The sequence below is a fragment of the Pezoporus occidentalis genome, unplaced genomic scaffold (genome assembly GCF_034315485.1).
Source record: "Pezoporus occidentalis ecotype Australia unplaced genomic scaffold, CSIRO_AGI_Poc_V1 ctg94, whole genome shotgun sequence".
Taxonomy (NCBI): Eukaryota; Metazoa; Chordata; class Aves; order Psittaciformes; family Psittacidae; genus Pezoporus; species Pezoporus occidentalis.
The window spans coordinates 182,757-208,250 of NW_026916304.1; the positions used below are offsets into that span (position 1 = coordinate 182,757).

A 25,494-nucleotide genomic window follows, 5' to 3' on the forward strand; every position below is an offset into this window, starting at 1 on the left:
GAGGCATCCTGCAAGAGGGATTGGTGTACATAGCTGGGGTAGGTGAGCTCTCTGTTGGCTGCAGCTTAATCCAGTGTGGGATATACATGAACACCTTCAACGTTATGTTGAGAGAGGAGAATTCCTAAATTATCAGAAAGATCAGGACACCTTAATGGAAAATTGAGGTGGTTTAGGACACGTATGGTAGTAGAAGCATGCCAAGAGGAATGGTGATCCAGAGCAGCCCTAAGGAGGACTTGGGGGTCTTGGTGGATGAGAAACTGAACATGAGCTGCTTCAGTGTGTGCTTGAACCCAGAATCCCCCCATGTGCTGGGCTGCATCAACAGGAGCATGAGCAGCAGGTTGGGAGAGGTGATCCTGCCCCTGTGCTCTGCTCTCATTAGACGCCACTTGCAGCACCATGTGCAGTTCTGGTGTCCTCAACATCAGAAGGACATGGAACTGTTGGAACAAGTCCAGAGGAGGCCATGAGGATGATCAGGGGCTGGAGCACCTCCTGTATGGAGACAGGCTGAGAACATTGGGGCTGTTGAGCCTGGAGAAGAGAAGCTGCGTGGAGACCTCAGAGCAGCTTCCAGTGTCTGAAGGGGGCTACAAGGATGCTGGAGAAGGACTCTTCATCAGGGACTATAGTGATAGGACAAGGGGTGATGGGTTAACACTGAAACAGGGGAAGTTCAGGTTAGATCTAAGGCAGAAGCTCTTCCCTGTGAGGGTGCTGAGGCTCTGGCACAGGGTGCCCAGAGAAGCTGTCGCTGCCCCATCCCTGGCAGTGTTCAAAGCCAGGTTGGACACAGGGGCTTGGAGGAACCTGCTCTAGTGGAAGGTGTCCTTGCCAATGGCAGGGGGTTGGAACTGGATGATCTTAAAGTCCTTTCCAACCCAAACCGTTACATGATTCTGTAATTATGCTTTCTAGTTAGAAAACTGTTTACCATGACCACATTTAATTTTGCCAACAGCTCAAAACCATAAAATGAGAAACAATCGGACGAAACTCACAGCACTTCATTTAGCACCAGCGAACATCCGCATTACCTGTTCTCCGCATGACCGGTGCTACCCTCTGCTCCGCAGCGCTGCCAGGGAGCGCACGCACGGCTCCCCGGGGCACGGCCGGCCGCCTCAGCGCCCTTCTCGTCACACACTGCAGACAATGGGCCCCCTGTACAGGAGAACGCTGCCGGATGGTGCCGTTCCGCGCCGCAAGCGCTTCGCCCCGGCCGTGGTGGACCCGCCGCGCTGAGGGGCGGCGGGAACTGCTGTGGAGAGAGCGCGGGCGGGGCAGCGGCAGCGAGCGGAGCCCGGCGGCAGGTGGCGGCGGCGGCGGCTCGGCCCCTTTAAGGCGACGCCCGCCGTAACCCGATCGCCGCAGTCGGAGCATCCTGCGCCCGGGGAAGGGCTGTACCGTGCCCGCCGCCGCGGGGAGGCATGGCGGAGGCGGCGCTGCGGAGCCGGTAGCCCCGCTCCCAGGTGAGGCGGGCGGCCAGGGGGCCGCTGAGGGGCCGGGGCGGTGCAGCCCCTTCACTGTCTCCTTCCCTCAGCGAGGGGCCGCCCCCGGCTCGGCGCCGCCCCCCGCGGTCCGCTGGCCACAGCCCGGTCTGAGCGCACGAAGTGCAGCGGCCGCGGTGGGTCCGAGCGCTGTCTGCTGCTGCCTGGCAGCCGCCGGGGCTGACGGGGGAAGCTCGGTAATGTCCGCTGCGGGGGAGCGCTGCGCTTCTCGGGAGCCGGCCTGGGGAGGGTACCCCCGCGGCTCGCTGCCCCCTCAGGGGTTGAGGGGGTGATTTCTCCTTCTCCCTGTTGCGTTCCGACTGCAAACTTCTTGCGGGGTTGAGGAGATGGATGTAGGTAAATGCCAGCGCAGCGCACAGCTCTGCCTGTTTACCCGGTCCGTGTTGAAAGCGTGCCTAACCCGCTGGTTGCTTTGGCGTTTTAAGAGCAGGAGAAGTGGAGTTTGGGGTGTGGGGAGCCTTGGCTAGAAACGGGAGCGGGTTAAGCTGTGAATAGCTTGGGTTTTGCTGCGTTTCTCCTTAACGCTGCTTACTGAGCTAAGCCATTGAATGCAGTATGTCTGATCTGTTCGGAGCAATAGAAGCGCAGCAAAACTCAGGCACTGCAGATGTTTTATTACTAGGCTTATTATAAACTGTGCAAACAGTCAGTGGTCCCACGCATTTCCCTGCAGATTAGTGTGGCGAGTTTCACAGGGTTTGGATTTGGCTCTCAGTTTTAAACCTATCAGGAGAGCATAGGGCTGGATGGGATGCCTTGGTATCACTGGCAGCTTTACAGTGTAATCTTGTTTGGACATTGATCCAACTCATCTTGAAATCCAGCCTTGAAAGGAGTAAAGGCTGCAGGCCTCATGCCATCTTCTGCACCTCCCTACTATGTTGTGTGGCTGTGCAGCTGCAGTTCTTGTTTTTGTGAAGATTGATGTGGAAGCAGTGGAATGAGGACATAACTGCTAAATGCCACTGATGGTACAATGCTAGGTAACTCTTCTGCTCCTTTGTCCTCTTTCAGTAAGTTCTGACTTGTTTCTGTTGGAATTTCATGATGGTTTCATATTGGGGGTGAATGAATGTTGGGACTTGATATTGTTGGGCTTTTTCTTCTAAATTTCAAGTAGAAATGGAATTGTAGGAAGACCACAGCATGTTGATAGCTGAATGTATTTCCAGCGCTTACTCTGATTGAAAGCTGTGTTAGTAGCTTGTTCAGAATTACTGGGGTCAATAGAATAACGTGGTACTGCACTAGACACGTGTAAGCAATACCTTGCTGAAAATTGTTAAAGTATTCACTGGTACTTATTTACCTAAAGGCTACATTGAAAAGCTGCAGGAGTGAAGTTCCCATCACTTGTAATCACAGTTCAGCTGCATGGTTGAGACAGTGATTTAGGGTAAGTCAGGAAAAGGCCACTGCTAACAAACTAATGGTGAAGAACCAACCTGGGCATAGTACTTTCTTCCCTGATTACAATGTACTTATGCTACACCTCCCTCCCCACCCAGCCTTCCACTAGCTCAAAAACCGTATCAGCAGACTGAATGGTAATCAATGATCATACAGTTTGGGCAATAGAGTATCTGCTCATATCTAATCCATGAAGTTCTCTATCTTGATCAGACTTTGCAGGACAGCCGTAAGAAGATGGAGGGGTAGAAAAACAGCGTAGTTGAAGCTGCTTTTGGCATGCTAACTTCGGCCGTTGTTCCCAGGGCAAAGAAATCATGTAATCAGAAATTTATTATGTTTCTTTTAAGTGATAAGCTTTTGTTCACCAACAGGAATGATTTTTCTTTGAAATAAAATCTGGTAAACAACAGTTAATTTTCATGTTAAATGTGATATAGTTGAAAATGAGATAATGAGAAAGCATTTACAGCTGAGCTGTTCTTCCATCTCACTTGAAGTAGTGTGTTTACACCTGGTCCTTGTATTGAATGAAAACACAGCACTCTAAATTTGCCTAGGTAAAGCATGACATTCTTGGACTTGGTATGTAATGTATTTAAGCGTCATCCTGATAAACATGTATGAAATCACCTTCTGAAATCAGTCTTGCAAAAGTGCTTATGAGTATCTGTGAGACCAGCCACAGAGGCCACGTGACTAGTTTCTTCTCTGCTACCATCATACCTTTCTCCTCTGTGGGCATCACAGTTCTGTACTTGCTGCTGAGACTTCTGAGAGGTACAGGAGTATGATACTTCTGGAAGACAGATCGAGCAATGTCCACACAAGTGCTTTTCCTTAAAATGAATTCCCTGTACACGCTCCCGAGTAAAAAGATGAGGTTTTCTAATGCATTTCTTGCAAGGGGTGATTGGGTGGTTTTCTGTTTAATTCCATAATCTGCTGTACTAAAATGAAAACCTGTCACACCCTGACACATTACTTATCTAATAAAATCTTCAGGTACTAAGGAGACAAAACAAAACATAGGGCTCTTTTGTTCAAGAGATTAAGTCAGTGGCTTTGAAGCTCAGAGGTACCAGTATAGTCACTGCAGGTGAATAGAATGGGTAGCATCATGAGAATTGCTGTGTTCTAGTCAAAAGGATGAAGCAGGTGTGGTTGATGTTTTGCTGTGTTTCTGAAGAGAATTGTCTTCCACATTTGTTTTGGTTTCCTCCTTTAGGAATGAAACCAGCTGGGTTTTTTTTTAACTTGCACAGTCCAAGAGAGGACTTGCTTACTACAGATGAGATGATGTAACAATGAAGTGTTGTCCCTAGGAGCAGATTCTGGAATGGACACCCCACAGTGTTTTATCAGTAGGTTTAAACTGGGAGATTAAGAGTTTTAATTAATTGTTTTATTCCTTCAGATAGAAAAGTTGTAGAAAATCAACTTTAACACCCATTGTCTCCAGTACTTTAGACTGTGTCAAAAAGGGCATCAAATTTGAGTTGTATTTTGTATCTTCTTGATCAGTGGAGGCAAATGGAAAAGTATGCAGAGAAAAGTAAAAAGTACTTGAGAGAACAGTGGATGTATAGTATACATTCAGTATGGTGTTTGAAATTGTCTTGGTTTTGGCTGGGGTAGAGTTGGCTGGGCTTAAACCATGACGGACTGGAAGTTTTAATAGGCTAGCATTAAAGAGTGTGCTATAGGATGTATGCTGCTGAACTAGAACAGGCCATCAGATAAACAACTGGAATGAGCGCAAGTTTGTTGCAATGCATTGCAGCATGTATACATTAAACTTTGAGTTTGGAGTAAGTAAAATGCACTTGGGAACTGAATCTTGTGATCCCACCCTGCTTACGGCCCTTCAGTCTATGATGCATAGCTGTCCCAGATCATGCCAGCTGGGTGCCTTTTGGGTTATACTGAGCAGGAATAGCACATTAAATACAGTCTAACCACTGCAGAGTCCTTAGAACAGGATTAAAGCTGGTCTGAAGCAAACACTTGAAATCCCTGATCTGGATGCAGGTTTCACTCAGCAAATCTGCTCTTATTTGCCCTGCATTCTGCTTATGTAGCTGTAGCTTTTACTGTGGGTACCAGTCAGAGTCAGGTAATTCACTTTCTGGTTTTACTCTTCAGTTTTGGGGGGAGAAAAGAAAGAGGAGGAGGGGAAGAAAAGTTTGAGATCAATGAACCTTCTGCTTCTAGATCTTTGAAGACAAAACTACGTTGTTCCCTGGCCTGTGTGTAATACACATTTCATTAAAGTTCTAAGTTTAAATGGAACCTGTGTTTCAATATACTCACCATTTACACCAACAAGTGAGAATACCGTAATTAATGCTTTGAAAAGTTATTATTCCAAGTGGTGGGCTTCTCTTTCTGCTCTGCCCTCCCCAACCTAAAGTTTCTTTCTATCTGCAATGCAGATATAACTTCAAAACTCTAAGGCGTGTTCCCTCAGTCTCTAATGCATGGGAACTGTAAGTGCATTGTGTAATTGTATCAGTTTTTGCTGACCATTAGGTTGTTGTAGTACCATCAAATTATGCCAGCATAAGTCTTCATGTTATTTTTAGGTATTTTCTTTGGTATAACTACTACAAGTGACAGCATAAGAGCTATTAAAATCATTATTTAAGTATTTTAAATGAAGCCATTTGCCTTTTTCCCCCTTTTCTGTTCAGCTTCATACAAATTGACTTTTTATGAGTTTGTAATCTTTGTCAGTCTGGGAATATAAAACACTCCACGACACCATCCAACTACATATATATGTCAAGGCTAGGCTGGGCAGAGCCTTGGGTGATGTGGTCAAGGGTGAGGCATCCCTGCCCATGGCAGGGGGGTGGAACTGGATGATCTTAAGGTCCTTTCCAGCCCAAGCCAGCCTGGGATTTTATGATTTTTATGGCAGAAATTTGTGGCTTATGTGTTGCAAAATGTTGGTGACTTGGGAGGAATGACTGAAGTATTTAGAGGCTTGACATTTACCTTTGGAGTTGATTCGCTATTGTTTTAGACCTCATGGAAGGTCTAAACACCCACCACCTGAGAAGTGTGTTACCTCTGATCATAGGAAACTTCTTGGTGTGCTCTGAAATAGTGTGAAGTTCAGACTTTCACATGAAGAAAAAAGAAGTTCAAATGCAATAGCCTATGTGCTGATCTGTGAACAGAGTGCAAATTGAGAACTGCTGTCTCCCTAAAGTGTACAAACATAAAGCTGCAGTAAGGCTGTTGCTTCCTGAGGCTGACCTGAGAATCTCTCTACTACAGCAGTTACCCAATTTCATTGTTGCCTTTAACACCCTATTGGCAGCAGTCAGTCTGGTTAAGAACAAGATTAGTTTTAACTCTGGAGCATCTTGGGACAGGAGTGGAAGCTTTTGAGCTAGTGGCTGCACTGGTCAGTGGTTCTCCTGCCCTTTCTGTGTAGATAAAATGCACACAACCATAAGCAATGAAAATGTGTAGTACGTGTAAGTTTGGGGATACCTTAAACTACTAAGGCTTAAGTGGAAATGTTGAGCAAGATGAAACTTTTAGTGAGCAGTATTTCTGTTGAGAAGTTAGCTGTCAAAACCACTTTCTGTGGCTGCTTAAAATAGTTCAATGCAGAATGCACTTAAATGGCTAGGTTGGACACGGCTTTGGGCAACATGGCCTAGGGTGAGGTGTCCCTGCCTGTGGTAGGGGGGTTGGAACTGGATGATCTTAAGGTCCTTTCCAACCCAAACCAGTCTGTGGTTCTAAATTGCCACCTTCTTCTCTTCACAGGCTGAAGAAAAATGGCTTCCTTCAGCAACCTGATTATTGGCATTATTGTTGCCAGTTTTACTGTATTTCAGTTCCTGTTCCATGTTTTAAGTTCTTGGGTGTCAACACGAATAACACCTGGTTTTAACAATCTCAGCCAGAAAAGGAAGATCGAATGGAATTCAAGGTAAGAGTGTTCAAAACAAAATCCAGCTAATGACCTGCCTGGAATTGTCAACATCTGAATCCCCTATGTATGTTTAACCCTGTGATTCGGGGTGCTTTCCTGCCTTTTTGAGCCATAAAGGAAATATAGTAAAATGAGTTTTATTTGTAATATATTTGAAAGGGTATGTAGTGGTGGTTGGAAAGAACCTTATGATCATCTAGTTCCAACCCTAACCATTCTGTGATTCTGTATAGTATACAAGCTTCATTGGATGAAATGAATTGATAGAGTATAACTTTATGCTTGAGTAGCCTATTGTAACTCTAAAATATTTTGCAGGTTTTTCTCCAGTTTGAAGCTCAAAACTGTGCTATGTGATTGTTGCTGCACTCAAAATGCATTTGTTGCAGCACTGTTCCTCCTCAGCGCTATTTAAAGGCAGCATCAGGTGGATGCTTCTAAAGTTGTTTCCATTGTGCTAGGCAGCATTAGCAACTCAAATAGTCTTGCCTTTCCATTTGGCAAATGTCCACCTGCAGTGTTCTTAAAGGCACCACCTTAATTTCAGTTTGATCTATGACTACCTATCTGCCAGAACAACGCTGTAGGATGCCAGTTCATATCAGTGCAGGTTAGGTTTATCTCTATGTTACAACTGACAATGGAGGCAGACAGGGAAGCTAAACTAAACTGTTATCATGCTGGAGCTGAACTTTTGTCTCTAAGCCACATCAAGTGACCATAGAATTACATAATAGGCTTTCTGAGAACTTATTCCATGCCTCGTAGCTGTTGTAACAGCTTTGCATAATAACATGTGAATTGTCTCACATATAGCAGGTTTGCTGGAAATAACCTGCTCTGTAATCTCTGGGCTATTTTGTAGTGAGCTGTTCAAGTTGATACAGCACCTTTTTTTACTTCTTTCCAAGTTTTTTCTTAGGGTTGATAGCAGGATGTAGATGTTAGCACATAAATGAGTTGCGGTCCAGTGCTGCATCCAGTTCTGGAGTTAGAAGGCATGACACACAACGTATCATTCATCAGCAGCTTGTGGATGTTACACCTGAGGAAAGTGAAAGAAAGGCTAACTGTGCTTGCCTTTCTACGTAAGACTGACTCTTAACTCTGCTAACCAATGTTCTGTCAAACTGCCTCAACGCTGCAGTGTTTCACCAAAACAAAGGGGCATCCCAAGGGGTATCTTACAAATTCAGCGGATGTAGATGGCCGTATATGCATTCTGCAGACAGCTGTGCAGGTAGAGAAAGTTACTATCTCCCAGTAAAGTGAGTTGGGTTAGCTTAAATGATTTAAAAGCAGATGGTTGTTATTTTGTCCTATATTGAACTGGTGTAGGGAGCACTCACACAAATGGTTCTGTTGGCAGGCCTGAAGGAAACTGCCAACAGAACTGACACAGAGGATGGTTATGCATTTTTATCAGCTCAGCTGCCTGAAATGAGCCGCAGCATTGAAAATGCATTGTTACAGTTTGGAGGGTTTTGTAATCAAACATTGGAACTGCAGCTCTGGACTGTGTTTTCCATGCTGCCAATTTGTTCATTCTGACCTTCCAAGAATTAAGAACCAATAATGTAATTGCTTCTGGAATATTAAGTATGCAGATGCTCAAATTGAGTAAAAAAATGGACTTTGACACAAATGTAATAGAACTCTTTATTTTATTGTGCATAAATTCCTGTCACTTATTCTGCTAATACATGATTGTACTGCTATTAAGCAGTTGGTAAGTATGTGTAGCTTCAGTAACAAAGGAATAAGTATGCAACTTACCAGTGCAATTTGTTTCTTTGCAGTTTAATGAGGAGTTAAAGGATACAAGCTTTGGCAGATTCTCAAAGAACTGTGTGGAGCTTGACAGACTGACCTAGATTCCATATTAAAATGAAGTGTTGCACTATTTCCCTCCTTCTGCCCCTTCTTCTATAGCAATTTCGAAGTCCAGAGTTGGAGGCAATCTGCTTCTTTCTTCCTTTTGATTTTTTTTTTTTTTTTTTTAATCCTCTCCCCCTCCGTGTGCTGTGCTTGTGTATAGCTTGCATTCCAAACACTAAGGTTTGGACAAAGAGCCACTCCTGAGACAAATTGCAACTGATCTATATATTCTAAGACAAATTTTACTTCTTTCACCATTATCTTCTCCTCAGGTTCAAAACAACCAGGCATTTCTCAAATGCTAATACTATGTGCCATGCTTTGTTTTAAAGACAAAGCAAAGTTCCTAGCTCTCTGCTAACTCTGTGTTGTAAGAGCAGATGTCTTAATCCTGATAACTTAAATTTTCTCTGTTTATTAAATAGATAAAAAGATTTAACCCAAAAGCAGCCTGTGGCTAGTGGTTAGTAAATGTTCTCCTCCAGCTTGTTACATTTGACTATTCAGCTTGCATAAATCTGCATTAATTTTTTTGGAACACTGTTGAAAAAGTGCTGAGAATAACATGATGATACTCTTTAAACAAATCATAAATAGAGACTTCTCTTATGAACGCACAGCATTCACAACTAACTAAACTTCATGTTAAGCACATTAAGGAGAACATCACCCTTATTTGCAACCTACTTTGTCTTTGCAAAGTCTTCCAGAGGGAGTAAGATGGTTTTCTCAAATCTTGCATGGTGGAGTTGAAACTCCTGAGAGTGATCTATGCACATTTAAAATATGAATGACTTCCAAATACATGTATTTAATATGTACAAAGACAAAACTAATAACTAACAGCATCTCTGTATTTGTGTGCCTATTTTTCGTGCTGTGAATACGGTGCAAAGATGTTTCTGATGACACAGCATCAAACTTGGAGTTCTCATCTTTAAAGGCTATCCATGATTCAGTAGAGCTATTTTAGCACATTTTTTTTTCCTTCCTAGTCACACTTGAGAACTGGGAGAGCAAACAGCAGCTACACAGGATTAAATGCAGTTTCTAGCAGTGTTAAACCCATGGCTAGAGGAACAAGGTGACATGTTTTGAACCCATGCCCATTGCATTGTTCTGCCTTCCAAGAATACATGTGGACTCCAAAGGGCAGGAATGACCGTGTCCTGTGTGCTGGCAGAAACCCTGTCAGGGCCTCTGTAAATAGGTAGCTCTTTTTAAGTGCTTGTTAACATTCAGAGTTTATCTACAGTGTGCATGCACCCTGTATACTTGAGACTGGTGTCATTTGGATGGGGAGGGGGAAGTGTGTAGTACCCAAGGCAACTCTGATTATTGTGACTTTATATAGGACAAGAGGAGTGTAAATAAAGCAAAGCTTTAAGAGGAGTGTAAATAAAGCAAAGTGAGCTGCTCCTTCATATGAACTTGTAGCTGTTACACCTCAGATACTCAGCTACAACCTTTTGTTATGCAAGTTTTCTCTTTGACAGCCAGAATCTACTCAAAATGCACTTGAAATTCCGATGCTTACCTTGATAAGTTTTTCATTGAATGCCCCTCTTTTCAAAACCTTCACTTGGCAGATTTGTTGTGGGTCATCTTATTAATTTGGTGCCTGAAAGGAGAAATTTGCTGCAGGACTCGTGGGCCAGTGTCAGTGTGGATTGCATACAGATTTGCCAGCAAAATGGGACAACACAGCAAGTATTTGTTAGAGAACTGGATGTCTTTAAGGATTCATTCGTATAGGGGAAAATGAAGATCTGTTACTTTAAGACCTTGTGTTTTGTTTAAGAGGCCCCTTGCTCCAGTCTAATAGGTTCCTTCTTTTTGACTGTTTTTCCCACCTCTCATTGTATTGCAGTTGGATGTACCGTAAAGAAGAGGTGATTGACTTTCACAGAGGTATATGGATGCAGCTGAGAGCTTAAGCACAGTATAGACAGTTGTGAGTGGCAGTACCTTCTTGTGACTGTAATCTCTTTTTTAGGACAGTGTCCACATTCCATGCCTTGGTGGTTGGTGGCTTTTGCCTCTATATTTTGGTATACGATGACGCCGTTAATGCTGACCGTCTCTGGTAAGGAGTGTTACATATATCTTGTGTTTATACAATGAAGTAACATAACTGAGTATGTTCATTACTGAAATAATTAAGATCCCATTAAAATATGCAGTAATTGTAACACTGGCCTTTTCTATATGTAGTAATAGATGATTAAATGGTTGCCTGTTTTGGATTTTTTGTCACTGCATTCTGGTGTCTTTAGTGAGACAAAGTACAGTCTGGATATCTTATGAGATCTGTTAATCATGTTGGAAAGCAGCATGTTATTATGACATCTCTCGTGTGTCTCATGTGGTAAGGTTTATTAGATAGAAGCTTTTATTCTGCTTTCTTTGAGTAGAACTTGTTCTAAATAGTGCAAAGGAAGTCATGAAAGCCGAAATAAAAGCCTCTTAGTGATGATAAATAAGTTGAATCTTTGCATTTACTAAATCATCCTGGTGTATTTCCAGGAAAAAATCAAATTAATCAGAAATCAATCCCCTTTATTTCAATATTGCTTCTGAATAGTTTCTTCTGTTTGGATCTGTTTACAGTGATTGCTGTCAGTGGTGTTATTTGCATTTGGTAGAGTAAGGAAAACTTTATATATTAAAATCCAGTGGAAGTGTATCAAATCTGTGTGTTTTAAATGAGAGCTTTGGGTTCATTTCATGGCAGTATTTCTGTACACTGTTGCCTGGTCAAAATTATCTTAGTGGTGTCAGGGTCTTGTCAACTGAAAGTGCACAGAACATACTCCAGATGTGGGAATCAGTGGTCTCAGTTATTAAGCTAGTAATTCTAAACTGTGTGAAGTATCAGTGTACTTAAAACAGTTGCAATGATTTGAATTCATGTTCGTGCAAGTGATTAAGTGTAAAGGAAGACCAAAGAGAATACTGCCCATGGCTTGACAAATACTTACATGCAGTCTGTGAGTGAAATACACCTTTGCATTAGGCTTTCTCCTACCAGTGAAGTCAGAATTTGCAGATGTGCATCTTCTTCTAAGGCTGACTTTTTATATTACTCTTAGTCTTGATTTTAATTGAATAAGACTGAAGAGGAAAACCACCAAGTTATATGGGAAGTGCCAGATGGCCTCTTGCAGGGCTGCTCAGTCTGGAAAACTAATGTCCTTTTGCAGTGCAAGCATAAGCTATAGGACTTAGTCATTTACAGATATGAAGGATGCATAAGGCTTTCTGTAGGAGTCTCTTATTAACAATACAAGACATATTTTTGCATCTGGTTTTAGCAGTTTCTAAGTAAATGTCCAGGAATCCTTCATGTAGCTTTCTTGCACTGTTCTGGCTCAGGAAGCCTGAAAATATTACGCAGATGCTCTGATTTTAGACTACTGGGAAGGTTTTGATACAGACACTCTTTCTCTCTCACAATTGCCACCATCCTTGTGTAGTCATTGACTGAACAGTATCCAGTCAGCTCTTTTCTGTGGGATTTAAAGATACCTCTGTCTATAATGGCAAATGACAAGTTCTGAGCCTCTATGTATGTCAACCTAAATTCTGGCTTCGTGTGAAGCTTAAACGCATGATGCCTATGATACCTGTATGTCCTGAAAGGGATCAGGACTCCTGCTGAGCGTTTGGGTTCAGCGGAGACATGCGGTATTACTGTCAGGTAATGCCTGAATCTAGGTCTGATAGATGCTAACAAAGGATAATAGAGACTGGAGCACTGATAAATTGGAGGGAAGCATCAGCATAGTGTATGTGTATCTTTTTTGATGCTCTAGGACTTTGTAGAACACTTTGCTTTTTCTCTCTATGTAATACAGACTACCTAACAAAGATGACATAGAAATTCTTTTTGAGGTGGTGAGAATAACAGAGTAGAAAGTGAGTGATCTCTGTTAGAGATCAGATAGGGAAAAGGAGAATTTGTAAATAAGTGAGAGCTAATTGGAGCTTCACAGAACAGGTTTCTTCATACAGCTGTCCACTTGATAGTCATTACTCTTTGATTAGTGTTTTATATGACTCTATCTGCAAAGAAGTTTGAAGATAGTCATGTGGGCTTCTGTTTGTTCTATCTGCCTGTGCATGTTCATGTGTAGTTCATTTGCCACACGTACCTCCTTAGCAATGACAAAAGAGAGAGCTCTTCCCTTTCACTTATTCAGATAACTCCCTGTTTGCCATTCCTCATTCTTGCTTGCTTCAAAACTAGGCTGCAAACACCAGGGCTTGTAAGCTCCATTGCACTTCCCATTCAAGGAAACAGGTTAGGAAATCTAGAAGACTGTAGGCTAAATTCTGAGTTTCCCATTAATTAATCTTAATCTGGAATTCTAACATGAACTCTTCTTGAAGGGATATGACAGATGGGCAGTGCAGCCTTATATGTTGCTGAAGTGCTGGTTTAGAAAGTCCATAGAAGGTTTGTTGCAAGGTGACCATTCTCAAGGAAAGAACGGAGGGAAGTGAATGTCTCATCCAGTTAAGTCACATTTACCAATACCATGGAACAAGCATACATTCAATCCTTTGCATCTGTTCCAGAGAATAATATGAAGGTTCTTCAGAGCAGGCTCAATCTTGGTGATGATTTACCGAAGTGTGTTGGGAGCACTTACAAGTTTGGGTGTGATGATAGAGCTCTAATGGGAGGGCTGTAACTTTCTCAAGAGCCTCAGCGTGTGAGAAAACATCTGTTTATGCTCTGTGTCTAGCTGTGACTTTCAGAAGATGTACACCAAAAGAAGCACTCGGCCTTCAACCTACATAGGCCACAAAACCAGGTTTTGAAGCCGTGGAAAAATGTCCCCGTTTCAAGTTGTAGTTAAGAGAGCTTCTATGGCTCCATTCTTAAGGGCTTGAGTGAGCTCCAGGCTCTCCTAGTCATGTTTTTTTTTCGCATCTAATAGCAGAAATGAGGTTTTGCAAATCCTGTTTTCCTGTAAGCTTCCCTCTCCCTCAGGGAAGCAGTTAGTGTTAGATGCTGAGAAGGCCTTAAAATTTAGTGAACAGATTGTAGTAATACAGGAAATCTCTTCCACTGCTTCATTCCAATAGGATTAAAAAATAAAGGCTAAGTAATAGCGTTTTACTGTTTTCTAGCTGAGGGAGACTTTGTGTTGGAGGTGCTATAAGCAGAGTTGTGTTCCTTTTATCTCAAAAGGTTTACAGCAAAACTTTCTTTCACAGCTTGTCTTGTGCAGTCAATGTTGGGTAAATCTCTAGAGCTGTCACTTGAACCTCAATTCATACTTACACAAACAAGCTTACTTAGTTAAAAACATGTTATGATCTTTATGCTAAGGAAAAGAGATTTGCTTACCAAACTCAAAATGTGGCCATACAAAGGATGGTGGAGGAAAGGATAAGTGCTGTAATGTGGATGATTCCCTTTCTTGAGGTGTATTCACAAGTTTGGGTTTGTTGAACATCCTTGAGGACCTGAAGTTGTCTGTATGCTACTGAATGCCTGCTGAATGTTTGGCATCAGAAGGGAAGGGACAGAAGGTGTGAAACTGCTCTGGAAAGCCTTTCTTCTCAAAGGTTCCTTGGTTTCAGAGAACTGGCAAATAATTCCTTTCATGTCTCCTCCTACTCTGTTTATCCCTGTAAGTATCCATCCTCTTATGAATATGAAAAGTACCAGCTGAGCAAGATATTTTTGTCATCCTTAACAAAGTTTTAACACTGGCAGAAGAACAAAAATGGAGATGCAGTGTTCTCTTTTATCCTCTTTTCAGAGAAGCCAGCTAAGGGTATGTGCTCTGTTCCAGTTCTAGACTCTAGCAAGGCTCTTGGGGCATTCTCTGCCCCAAGGCAGGGGGTATTCCTGGTGAAGGTAGTTAGTAGATGACTTATAGGTGGGTGAAAAAGGAATCCATTTACATAACTAGGACCTTTCTTAACCAAATCTTGAAACATCTTGCTGATGGGCTAAGAATAAGGTGACCTGATAGACATTATGTGTTTGGTATATGTATATCCTTTGCAAATTGCCTTGTTACAAAGGGTATAACTATGTATTTTTGGTATGTTTGCAGGGGTGACCCTTCAATTGTGAAACTGAATATTGCTATTACCACAGGCTACCTCATTTCTGGTAATTATGCAATGTGTATATAACACACAGAACCTGCATATTTACATTGAGTCACTATGCCTATATATTTATACTGAGTCACTGTGCCAGGGATGTGACATGTGTATACAATGCAGTTTCTCCTGTGCCTTTTAGAATTCCTAATGGAGTTGTGGGTTGTGGTGGAATGACAGGATCTTGCCAGTGGATGTGGAAGATGAAATATCATCTCCCCAAGTACGGAGGAAGTGCCACTGTGTGGCTTCATGATGGTTTGCTACACAACCACCAACTCCAGCTCAGATTTGTCCTTCAGCCAGCTGAGAAGGTGTTAAAGCAGTGCCCTTCGCTCCCTTGGGGCGGCTACAGCTTGTGGCTCTATTGTCATATGTTTCTTCCTATGAGCTCAGAATGCTGGCAGAAGGATTTTAATAGCCTTCAGTACAAGCTGAGGCAAATGATGCCATAGGATCCTGCCTGCCTACCTCTTAGTCTCCCTTTAAGCCAAAATTTAGTCATATACAATGGGGCAATTTTCATTATTTTCTTGAAATGGCATTTTATCCCATATATGTGTCCTTAATTATTTACTGTCAACTAAAACTGCTATGGAAATTTTGCTGCAAATTGCTTGGGAGCTTTCTTTTATGGTGTGTGGAGATAATACTGACTTATCAGAGCAAGAACTTGGTGTGGCTTGGGCTATTTTCAGGGAAAGGTACTCATGTTAGGACAGAGTCTGGTCAGAGATTGGACTTCACTATCTCCCAGACTAGTTTTCTCACCCCACTGGAGATAGTCTGGTGATTGGCACCCTCTGTTAATCTGTGGGTTAGTTTAAGTCTCTGTTTTTTTCCATAAGAACTTCAGCTTTCATGTTTAAATTCATTGGTATCTATTTCTGAATAATTATGCATTAGAATTTCATGATGAATTAATGAATGCCTTTGAACAGAGACCTGAGCCTGGCCACTCATTCTCTCTCACTTCCTTGTATAGTTAATGTTTAATTATTAATAGGAAGTGGAGCAGCCATGTCAGGTGATATATATAGTCCTGCCTGAAGGTAGCTAATACAAAAGAGATCAAGACTCTAGTTGGACATACAAAAGGCACAAGAGTAAAGTCTTTGACTGGAAACCTTGGTCACTAATATTCCAGTTTAAAGTACTCATTTGGAGCAAGGGGGGGGGGGTGTCAGAAATTGCTTATTCCAGTACAAAAATCTTCTGAAATCTTAGACCATCATGGGAGAAGAAAGAATGCTTCTGTCAAAGCATTAACTCAGGCCCACTGCATCACTGCTGCAGTAAATGGAAAGTTCTGATTAAAGAAAGCAAACATGCTTCTCATTCCAAGTGTCCCTGGCAAAATATTTTTAGTAAATGGTTCACTGTTAGCTAATATAACTCCTTTTTGATTCACAAGTGCCCTGTAATAGATCCCTGCATGTATTTGTATATGGCTATGCCTGCTGTAGCCCCCATCCCCTCTGGTTTTGGTTGTTTTTTCACTTCTTCCAAATCTTTGGGTTCAGAAGTGTGAGGTCTTGCTCCAAGAGTCTGAATGCACTTTTTTCTTCCAAGATATTTCAGCCTCTGCACTTCTAATTGAAGTGGAAAGTTGTAATTTATAGCAACTGTTGGAAGAAAACTGTTGCTTAATGCTTTGACTAAAGTTGAGCCTCAGAATAAAGGTTTTTCTCTTCTGAGATAGAGAGTTTCTACTGATAACCTCTGTTGGCCTTTACACCTCTAAAGCTATTGCGAGGTAAAAGGTAATATAATAAATTGTTCTTTATCGTTATTTCTTTTCTCTTATAGATTTGTTGCTTATTCTTTACTACTGGAAGGCAATTGGTGACAAGTATTTTGTAATACATCACTTGGCAGCTCTGTATGCTTACTATTTTGTACTGGTGAGTGCTGTATTTTTCCAGTCACATAACAAGCAGGTGGCATTGAAGACAATTTAGAGATCTCATTTGCTTAATGTTTATGAAGTTCTTCATTGGTTGGTGCTTTAGCTTTGTGAAAGGTGTATTTCTGTTTACAGTCACTGTTACTTTCTAAATGGTTTTATCAGTCATTTGTGGTACATGTGTAATATTTCACTATTAGAGTCCTTCAGTGCAAATGTGTAACTTATTTGACAGCTGAGCTTAAAACTCTACTCGGTTTTTGCTGTAGAGGGACTTTTGACAGAGGGCCTTTTCAAATGGTTGTAGAAAAGGCTTTCAGACAAACCCCCAAGTATGAAGTTAGTTGAAGAATTGGAAGGAAATGATTCCAAGGGGTTATGTTCTGCTTGTGATTGTATTGCAAGGCCATTGGTCAGTGATCCATAATCCTGGTGCAGGATGTGCTACAATCAGCTGCATGGGCTTTTTTCTTTACGGTTACTTTGGTGGTGAAACAGTGGATGATTAACTGTGTCTATCTATAAATATCTGTCACATACATACACTGAAGGGAAAACGGGAAGAGAAGGATACTGTCCTAGGATAAAACCTCACTTCGTTATTCCCTGCTGCTGCTGGAAGTTCTCAAAGCTGCCCATGTGACTTCATAGAAGTCCCATTGACCTCTAGAATAATGCTCCTGAATTCCTTCTGTAAAGCTTATGCAGTAAAAAAGAAATCTTACAAAATGCATTTTACTTCATTTACCACATTTCTTTGCCTGCCTACTGTGTGAATCCCAGCCTTACAGTGCTGAAAGTGTTGAGGTACCAGATTACTGTCAGATTGCCCACATAATGGGGATGAAGTATACTGAGAAGTAAATGCTCTGTTTCGGGCTGAAGATAATTGGATCTTCTAATGTTATCATGGATGAAAGTGAATTAGAACTGAAGATTAGAGAAATGAAAATACCAGTAGCAAGGCTAATCCCTGATGCAGGAAAATCATTAGTTGTTTCTGGACTAAACAAAGTCTACTTTGTGGGAGCTTCATTTAAATCAGTTCTTATTATTTGGCTGTAGCTCTGCCCTTGGATGTCTGTGTATTACTCTCATTCTCTTATCTTCAGAGAAAGTTACTCCTAAGTATCTTATTTAAAATACAGCTCTTAAAGATAGGAAAGAATTTGATGAAGAGCAGAGATTCTCTGTTTGGTGTAGTGTGAACTGCCGTGAAATCACTGAAGTAGCGGGTACAAATGTGTTTGATGGGGAAAAGGGGAATCCTGACACGCACTACATAGATTGTTCATGAAGCCTATGAAAATGTTTTAAAAGTCTTTTTATCTCTACATCTGCTGCTGGCCTAGCCATTGTGTAATGGAACACAACCAAACGATAAGGCAGAGAATATGCTGTACTTTGTCACTTGGAGGAAAGTGCTCAGTTGCAACATGTATCAATGTGAATGTGCCACGCAGTCGTATGGATGCTGCCACGGAGGAGATGTGATCATCTTCCAACTCACAGGGCATGGCTGGGGCTGTGACACAACTGCTGGAAAGGGTTTCCCCTGCAGCGTGTCAGAGGCAAGAAAAGGCTTTATGTGCCCTTTCTGCTGCCAAATAAGAGCTGGGAATTCATCTTCACTGGGTGAATTATGTTCTTAAACCAATGCAGAGACACCTTTCTTTAGCTTACGGTGTTTATTTTTGGGCTTGTTTAAACATTGAGAAACCCCAAATCTTCATAATTCTCTTAGTAATAGCATTATTATAATTCTAACCTAACTTGTGCCAGTCTTGTGTTGCTACTTTCCATGGCCACTTAACTGTAAGCTTCTTAATTTAAACAGTACTGATTTGAGCTACCTGAAGGGACGATTGCAGCTTTGGAGGTAAACCTTACTTTGAAGCTGGGAGGAAGTAGCCTAGAGCTGGTGAACTTGTTTGCTATTGTTTTAATAAAGAAGTTGAGACGCTGTGTCAGTCTGTGTGTACTTGAAGGCTGTAATCAAGGTTTCACATCTCCGCTGTTGATGTTTCAATGTCTGCTTTGTTTTGCTAACCAGAGCAAAGGTCTGCTGGCTTACTTTGGAAACTTCCGTCTGCTCGCAGAGTTCTCCACTCCTTTTGTCAATCAGCGGTAAGTGCTCAGGGAATGTTTGCATCATTACTTTACAACTTAATTTGTATCATGATTTCTGTCACTTGGGAAGTCTTTTCTGTTGTCAAACGGGAATTTATATATATTGTATTTGTAAATATATATATAAACTAAGGATTACTATGTGAAAACCTTTTTTGCTGCTATAGCTGCAGCAATGCAACTAATGTATTCATCCGAGGTCCTTTTTAGAGTAGACCAATCTTCATATCTAATGCCATTTTAAAATGAAGCTACTGAACAGAAAACCTGATAAACATAATATTGTTCATTATCCCTTTTATGTTCATTTAATTATTCTAATAAAGCCATCATTTTCAATAGGGATTTTTTTAGTATTGTGGATTAGGAAAAGATAACACCATCAGGATCCTAGAATGGATTTGCATTGTCCTACATAACTGGAAGTTTATTTTGCAGTGCTGCACACGTATAGATCGGTATTAATATATGAATACATAGAATAATATAAGTGCATATTCTTTATTTGCTTTCAAAAATAGATCTGGATATTAATTTGAGGACTTAAACTAGAAAAATAATAAAGCACCTAAATATACCTGGTTAATCTTCATACTTGTGTTCAAAGAAGGAAGTGGCAGAAGCCATTTTGCAGAGCTCAATGAGTTGAAGCCTGCCATGGCTTCTGAACATAGTGTTGCTACTAGAATTGTTGCTGTGGGTATCAGAAAGGGAGCACAATGATGCCCTGTACCACAGGCAAAGGAAGCAGGAGAGTTTTGCAATGCTCCGGGGAAGGTGACCTCTCTCCTGTGCCACAGCTGCTGTGATCCAGCTTCGTACAGGGATTGCCCCAGGAAAACCTCACCTCAGGAGAGGGGCTTTGGTATAGGGCAGTGCTGTCCTTCTCTCCCATAACTTCTGTACGTGTGTGCCATCTGTTTTCTTTTCCAGGCATCTGGTAGAGAAAGGATAATGTAAGGCAAAGAGGGACTGTAGTCCTCCTGCAGACAGGGTATTTTGAGTATTACCCATCACTGCATTATGACTGTAAGCCCCAAAATATTTGATGAGACTGCATCATTCCTTGGATTTCTAAGAATAAAAAAGATTATGCTGAGACCCCTTTCAAACATAAGCTTGGCAAATTGAAGTTGCAGGAGGGAAAGTTGGGATAACGGAGGTCTCCAGAAGTTGCTTCCGTTTGCCCAAGCAGAGTGGAGTCAGAGATTAGAGTCTAATGTAGTCTGTGCTCCGTGTGCACAGAAGAACTGAGGAATAAGTAAACTTCTTTAAACTTATTTTTAGTAATACAAGGAAGAGGAGAGTAAGAAGATGAAAAAGGGTGTGTTATATTCTAGGTTTCTATATTGACATTCATATCTGAGTGAATGGCTGTTGTCCCAGCTGACTTCCCCTGAGACAGAAGTACATCCTGGGTTGAAGTGGTACCTGTACTAATGCTTATCTTTCAGGCTGTGTTAGGAAGCACTGTGGTATGTCTGGCTATTAAAAGTAATAGGCATTATACTTTTTTAATGCCTGGGAGGAGATCATGTGTCTTTGAATGTGGGCTCTTACTGCTTTCTCAGAACACCAGAAATCACTGCAGGTGATAATAGTTTCTTGCGCTAAGGGACATAATCTCCTTAGTGCAGGAATGTTTTTTGGGGTTATTTTGGGTGGGGTTTTGTGTGACTATTTCAGTTTTTTTTTAATTAAATTTGAAGAGAACCAGACCCTCAAGGCAGAAAGTAGTGAATAATGATAATGGCTTCCATTATGTTTCATGTTTGCATTCTTAGGATTACCAGAAGAGCTATTATTAAAGTATAAAAAGATACTCTAATCTCAGAACTGTCTATGTATTTCCTGTCTGTGTTGTTAGGGAGTTCTAATTGGAGGTTGTCTCCATGCCAAGCATTTAAATCTTGTAATGTTAGTATCAGCATCTATGTAATTAAGTATTAACTGTTGTGGGTAAACTTGTAGTGATACACGTGATTTATTGACTTGTATTTAGCTGAATTTGCTGGGAGAAGGAAGTTGCTAAGCAGATGTCCAGTCTTCTACACTGTCCCATTGCAGTGTATTTTAAACCCTGGTTTTATATTGCTTTTGGAATCTGCATTGTAGATATCAATGAAAGTACAGGCTCTAATTGGCAGTCTGACCAAAGATATCAGCTCTCTCTACTCGTCATCCCAGTGAGTGTTTCTGTGGTGAGGTATCCTGCTTCTAGGCTGGGCTGCCACCTCGAGTACCTGGATTCTAACTGTTTCAGGTTACTTCTGTTAGAGCTGGATGTCTGGCAATTCTCTTTAGTATATCTCTAATTACCTAACATATATATTACCTAGTATATCTCTAATTAATACTAAGCATTAATCTGTAGGTAATTAAATTGAAAATTACTTTCAAAATCCATTTTAGAACTGGTATTGTGTTAAATAGTTTTACCCTCATATCTCCTTGGAAATAAACAGATTATTCCACTTTTCCTCCCCATCTCCCATCACGAATACAGTGATTTAAGGAATTTTCTTCTGTTTTGATCTTTAACCTGCCACTGCTGCACAGATTTTCCTTGTGTTTATTTTGGTGTAAGCATTCCTCTTCCTAATAGAGTTCAACGCAGGGGTTCTGTGTGTGAAGCAGTACATAAATCATGCCTGTCTACTAATGAATTTATATGCAGTAATTACTTTTTAAAGACCATTTACAGTAGTAGTAGCAGGAGAGGGGCTTTTTAGTTTTATCTTTTCATAACATACCTGGCTGTGACATGGTTTAGTGCCATTTACACTGGTGGGGAGGAACAGAAGCAATCCCAACTCTGAGAAACTGGAAACTAGAGCACTGTCTAAATTACTGTATCCAAATACAATGCTAGAATTGCTTTCGGGGGAGGAAATTAGACTTTTAGTTGCCCGTTGGTGCAAAATGTAGTATCAAGTAATCTGTATCATTTACCCTAAACGTCTCATACGAAATTTATCATTTTGAATTAAAATTATAAAGTGTATTACACAACGGCACTGAAAGGATGCTGGTTGTCAACTGGTTTCCGGTTCCAGTTGGGATTTTATGTTATTCTGCAGTATACCAGTTATCACTTACCGCTTAAGTGGGCTTCAGCCAAGCGGAAGAATTTACAATTAAGCCAAGACACAGTGTAAGAATTTAGAAATTATAAGGGTGGAAGCATTTAATAACTTACTGCTTAAAAAAACGAAATAAAATCCTTCTTTAATGAGATGGCTTCAAGTCTGCCTCATCTCTGTGAATGCTGCTTTTGCAGGTGGTTCTTTGAAATACTGGGATATCCCAAATCTTCCAAGGCCAACATCATCAATGGTTTGCTGATGACAGTTGTGTTCTTCGTGGTGAGGATTGCCGTCATGCCTGTGTATTACAGCCATGTCATTTCCTCCTTTGGAACAGAGGCTTTCCACAGATTAGGATTTGCAGCCCAAAGCGCCTGGATTATCTCAAGCGTTGTCTTGGATATTATGAACGTGATGTGGATGGTCAAAATTGCAAAAGGTTGCTACAGAGTCATCTGTCTTATCGGACGGGAGGAAGTCAAAACTCACAGAAATGGCAAATCTGACTAGAAATCACACACATAAAATGCAATTCCTGCTGTGAAAGTAATCTGGGTTCACTGAAACAGTGCACATTTCTGCCATGGAATGATCCTCTTAAGAAAACAAGGTATTACCTCTGTACTGACCTTACTCTTTCCCTAACCACACTGCCTGCACACCCAGGGCCACGCTTTATGGATCGTGTCCGGTGAGGAATAAAAGCAAAAGCTCCCACAAATGAGTTCCATGTGTGTGTTCTAAGCAGTTACAGGCTGCTGAAGTTAGAAAGGAGCAGACTGGTGACTTGCTTGTTGTCCACCAGTGTGTTTGAAGTGTTTCACTCAGGTTTCTCAGATTAATGTGTTTTATAAACCCAGTGAATATCAAGATCTCTCTCTCTTTTTTTTAGGAAACAGAAACTTCCAAAACTCCTGATATGGTGCAATTTTCCTGGCACGTTTCTATGTTTTCTTCTGGGAATAACAATCAAGATTTCAGTCTTGACAACTTTTTAAGTTTTGCAGAAAAACCTAAAACTGTAGCTTTGGTTCTGTGAAGTCTTTTACTGCTTTTTGTTCTGCCTTATATGAATGCAACCCATTTTGGGCAATGTATGAGATACAGTGATCTAAAATGCTGTATTATAAGACTAGAGAATAGCTGAAGAAGCGTTAATGCTCTGATTCTGATGGGAAGGGTTCGCTTTTGCTCTGTTACATTACATGCAATTCTAACTCTTCTAAATTGCCCATGGAATTGGTTTTGGCAGTCAATATGGTAAATGAGGTGTGGAAATAGCATCATTCTGACACATTTCTTCTTTGCTGCTGCTACTACCTTGGAGAAGTGTTGCAACTCTCCATAGAGTATTTGTAACCACTGGCTATTTGGAAGCGAAGTTTAATTGTAAAGAGGTAAAATTCTTCTGTTGATGTGATGTGTAATTTGCAGCAGTCCTTGGATTCTGATCCACGATGACCCATTTGATCTGAAGTACTGAGGTTTTTGTCACATTTTCCTTGTTAATCATAGCCTGAGGTGTTGACTAAACGCGTTCTTGAGTTAACTGTGCCAGACTTGTGTAAAGCAGATCTGTCAGTAGGTACTCTGTTCCTTCTTCTGCAAACTGAAAGGTTTGGAGCCTATGAAAGAGGAATCTTACCATCTGGGACTAGTCTTGAATCTATTTTCTAATACACTTTGAGGAAATTCTGGGGTTTGTTTGAGTTTTAAAGGGTTTTGAGAGCTGCACTGCTGTGTAGTTCGGTTTTGGTTTGCTTGCTTTTATACCATAGCTGAACTGGGACTGATTTAACTCCTGGTTTTTAACTTGCTGTGGTGCTTGGTTGGGTACTGTGTTTGTTGGGGTTTTTTTACATGTTGCTTGTTACACCTTCTGGTAAGGTGTGCTGAAAGCCTACATTTTCACTCGGTGCACAACCCAGTTACTTTAGCAGACTGCTTCAGCAATTCCTTTTCAAACAGAAAGGTAAAGCATTTACCCTGTGTAGGATCATTGGTTTTCCTCTTGTCCTGTTCCCTGTAACAAAGCTGGGTGATGTGAACTCTCCCCTCTGTAGTCAGAGGTGTGATTGCCCCAGTCCTGTGCTCTCAGTGTTTCCATCCTTCAGGAACTGGATGGCTGTAAGGCCCCAAGAGGACTATGTAGGCTGAAATGCCTTCTAACCGAGGCAGCTGTGGTAAGTGTGGTTCCCCAGTTAAATGATGCTAGGGAGTACTGTTTGGGCTAAATAATACACACTTTTATAAGCCCAGTTCCACTCTTTAATTGGGCAGGCTTTCTTCCAAAACCATTTCCAGTGTTAAGGGAGATATCGAGGGTTGTTACTACCCTTGGTTGTTTGGATTCTGGGCTTATGAATACTTCGCAACCTGCAGACAATAGAGCTGTTTATGCCTTGGAAAAGTTAGCAATTAATGTGTTCAGCCGGATGATCCGAGTGAGCGCTGAATGGGTTTGGGTACCAGTAAATCCATAGTCTGAGATTCTGTGACCTGCTGTGCTGAAAGAAAGACTCCATTCTACACTGATTTGCAGAACCTGGTATCTTTTAAACTAGTGACTTCAGTGTATGAGATGCACAATCTGGGCTCTGTGCTCCTGTCACCTTTAGGATTTAAAGGTGTATGTGAAATACTTCATTTTCTCGTGCTTTTTAAGTCACTAGATGAAGGAATCGTTTTGTATTAGCTTGTTCCTTCTGCTTCCATTATTCAGGAAGCAGGATGAAAAACATGGGTAAGGTGATTTGGGGCAACTCTTAAGGTGGTAACTCATGAAAAAAATTAATTCATCCCTTCTTAGCATAATCTTTAATATTTCAGTATCTTTGTTTTCAATGGAGAACATTCATTGAAATGCTCCATTTCCGTCACTTTTAGATACTTCTTTTCCCTTATAAGACACTAATGTAAATTAAGCTGTAATAAGATTATGTTAAAACCAGACTGAAAAAACCCAACCAACCCAAACCCCAATATAATATACTTTGGGCAACAATCCAGAATGGAAGGGCAAGGGATAACATGTTATAGAACATGTAGTATTTTGGATTGCTGGACAAAATTGGTGTAATGAAAGCAGTATTTTGCAACTTGTTAGGTCTAAAGCTCCTCCATTTGATTAAATTTCCTTTAAAATGTATTGCAGTTCTGTCCTGATGCATCTACTGTGTGTCAGGAGACAACTTCCTATTGAAGGAAGTTCTTAACACTTGTGTATTGGCAAGGAATGTAGTAAACAGGCTACAAAGTTGTGTACTGAATACATGAGTACAGAGCGCTTTTTACCTGCTGTTCAAAGCTTATAATACAGCAAATTAGAGAGGTGCAGCACCCATTTTTTAATTGCACTTTATTAGTTTAAAAGCTGTGGTGAAATACTGCTGAAACTTAATGTTGCAAGTGTGCGTCTTTGCTTTTTTTTTAATGCAAGAAAGTAAATGCATGATAAGTAGCATCACAATAAATGCTACCTTT

The 25,494-nt window shown here is 41.2% G+C and overlaps 1 protein-coding gene across 4 annotated transcripts; it reads left to right on the forward strand.

The window, feature by feature from the left end:
- The first annotated feature begins 1,351 nt into the window (after positions 1-1,351).
- On the forward strand, positions 1,352-22,895 carry TLCD4 (TLC domain containing 4). Of its 4 annotated transcripts, none has more exons than XM_062606123.1 (7): positions 1,352-1,478; positions 6,714-6,879; positions 10,757-10,846; positions 14,838-14,896; positions 16,699-16,793; positions 18,849-18,922; positions 22,206-22,895. In XM_062606123.1, exons 2-7 carry the CDS (start codon positions 6,725-6,727, stop codon positions 22,519-22,521), a joined length of 789 nt encoding a protein of 262 aa, XP_062462107.1. In that variant the 5' UTR covers positions 1,352-1,478; positions 6,714-6,724; the 3' UTR covers positions 22,522-22,895. The 4 variants fall into 4 exon arrangements, with proteins under 4 accessions (XP_062462107.1, XP_062462108.1, XP_062462109.1 ...); XM_062606124.1 differs by lacking the exon at positions 1,352-1,478 and adding an exon at positions 1,581-1,693; XM_062606125.1 differs by lacking the exon at positions 1,352-1,478 and adding an exon at positions 2,477-2,500.
- The last annotated feature ends 2,599 nt before the right edge of the window (positions 22,896-25,494 follow it).

Bases quoted from the DNA above. Each gene is read 5' to 3' on its own strand.
- TLCD4 (XM_062606123.1), top strand. From the start codon at position 6,725: ATGGCTTCCTTCAGCAACCTGATTATTGGCATTATTGTTGCCAGTTTT. The intron at 6,880-10,756 runs GTAAGAGTGTTC...TCTCTTTTTTAG, and splicing joins AAGATCGAATGGAATTCAAG to GACAGTGTCCACATTCCATG. The intron at 18,923-22,205 runs GTAAGTGCTCAG...CTGCTTTTGCAG, and splicing joins ACTCCTTTTGTCAATCAGCG to GTGGTTCTTTGAAATACTGG.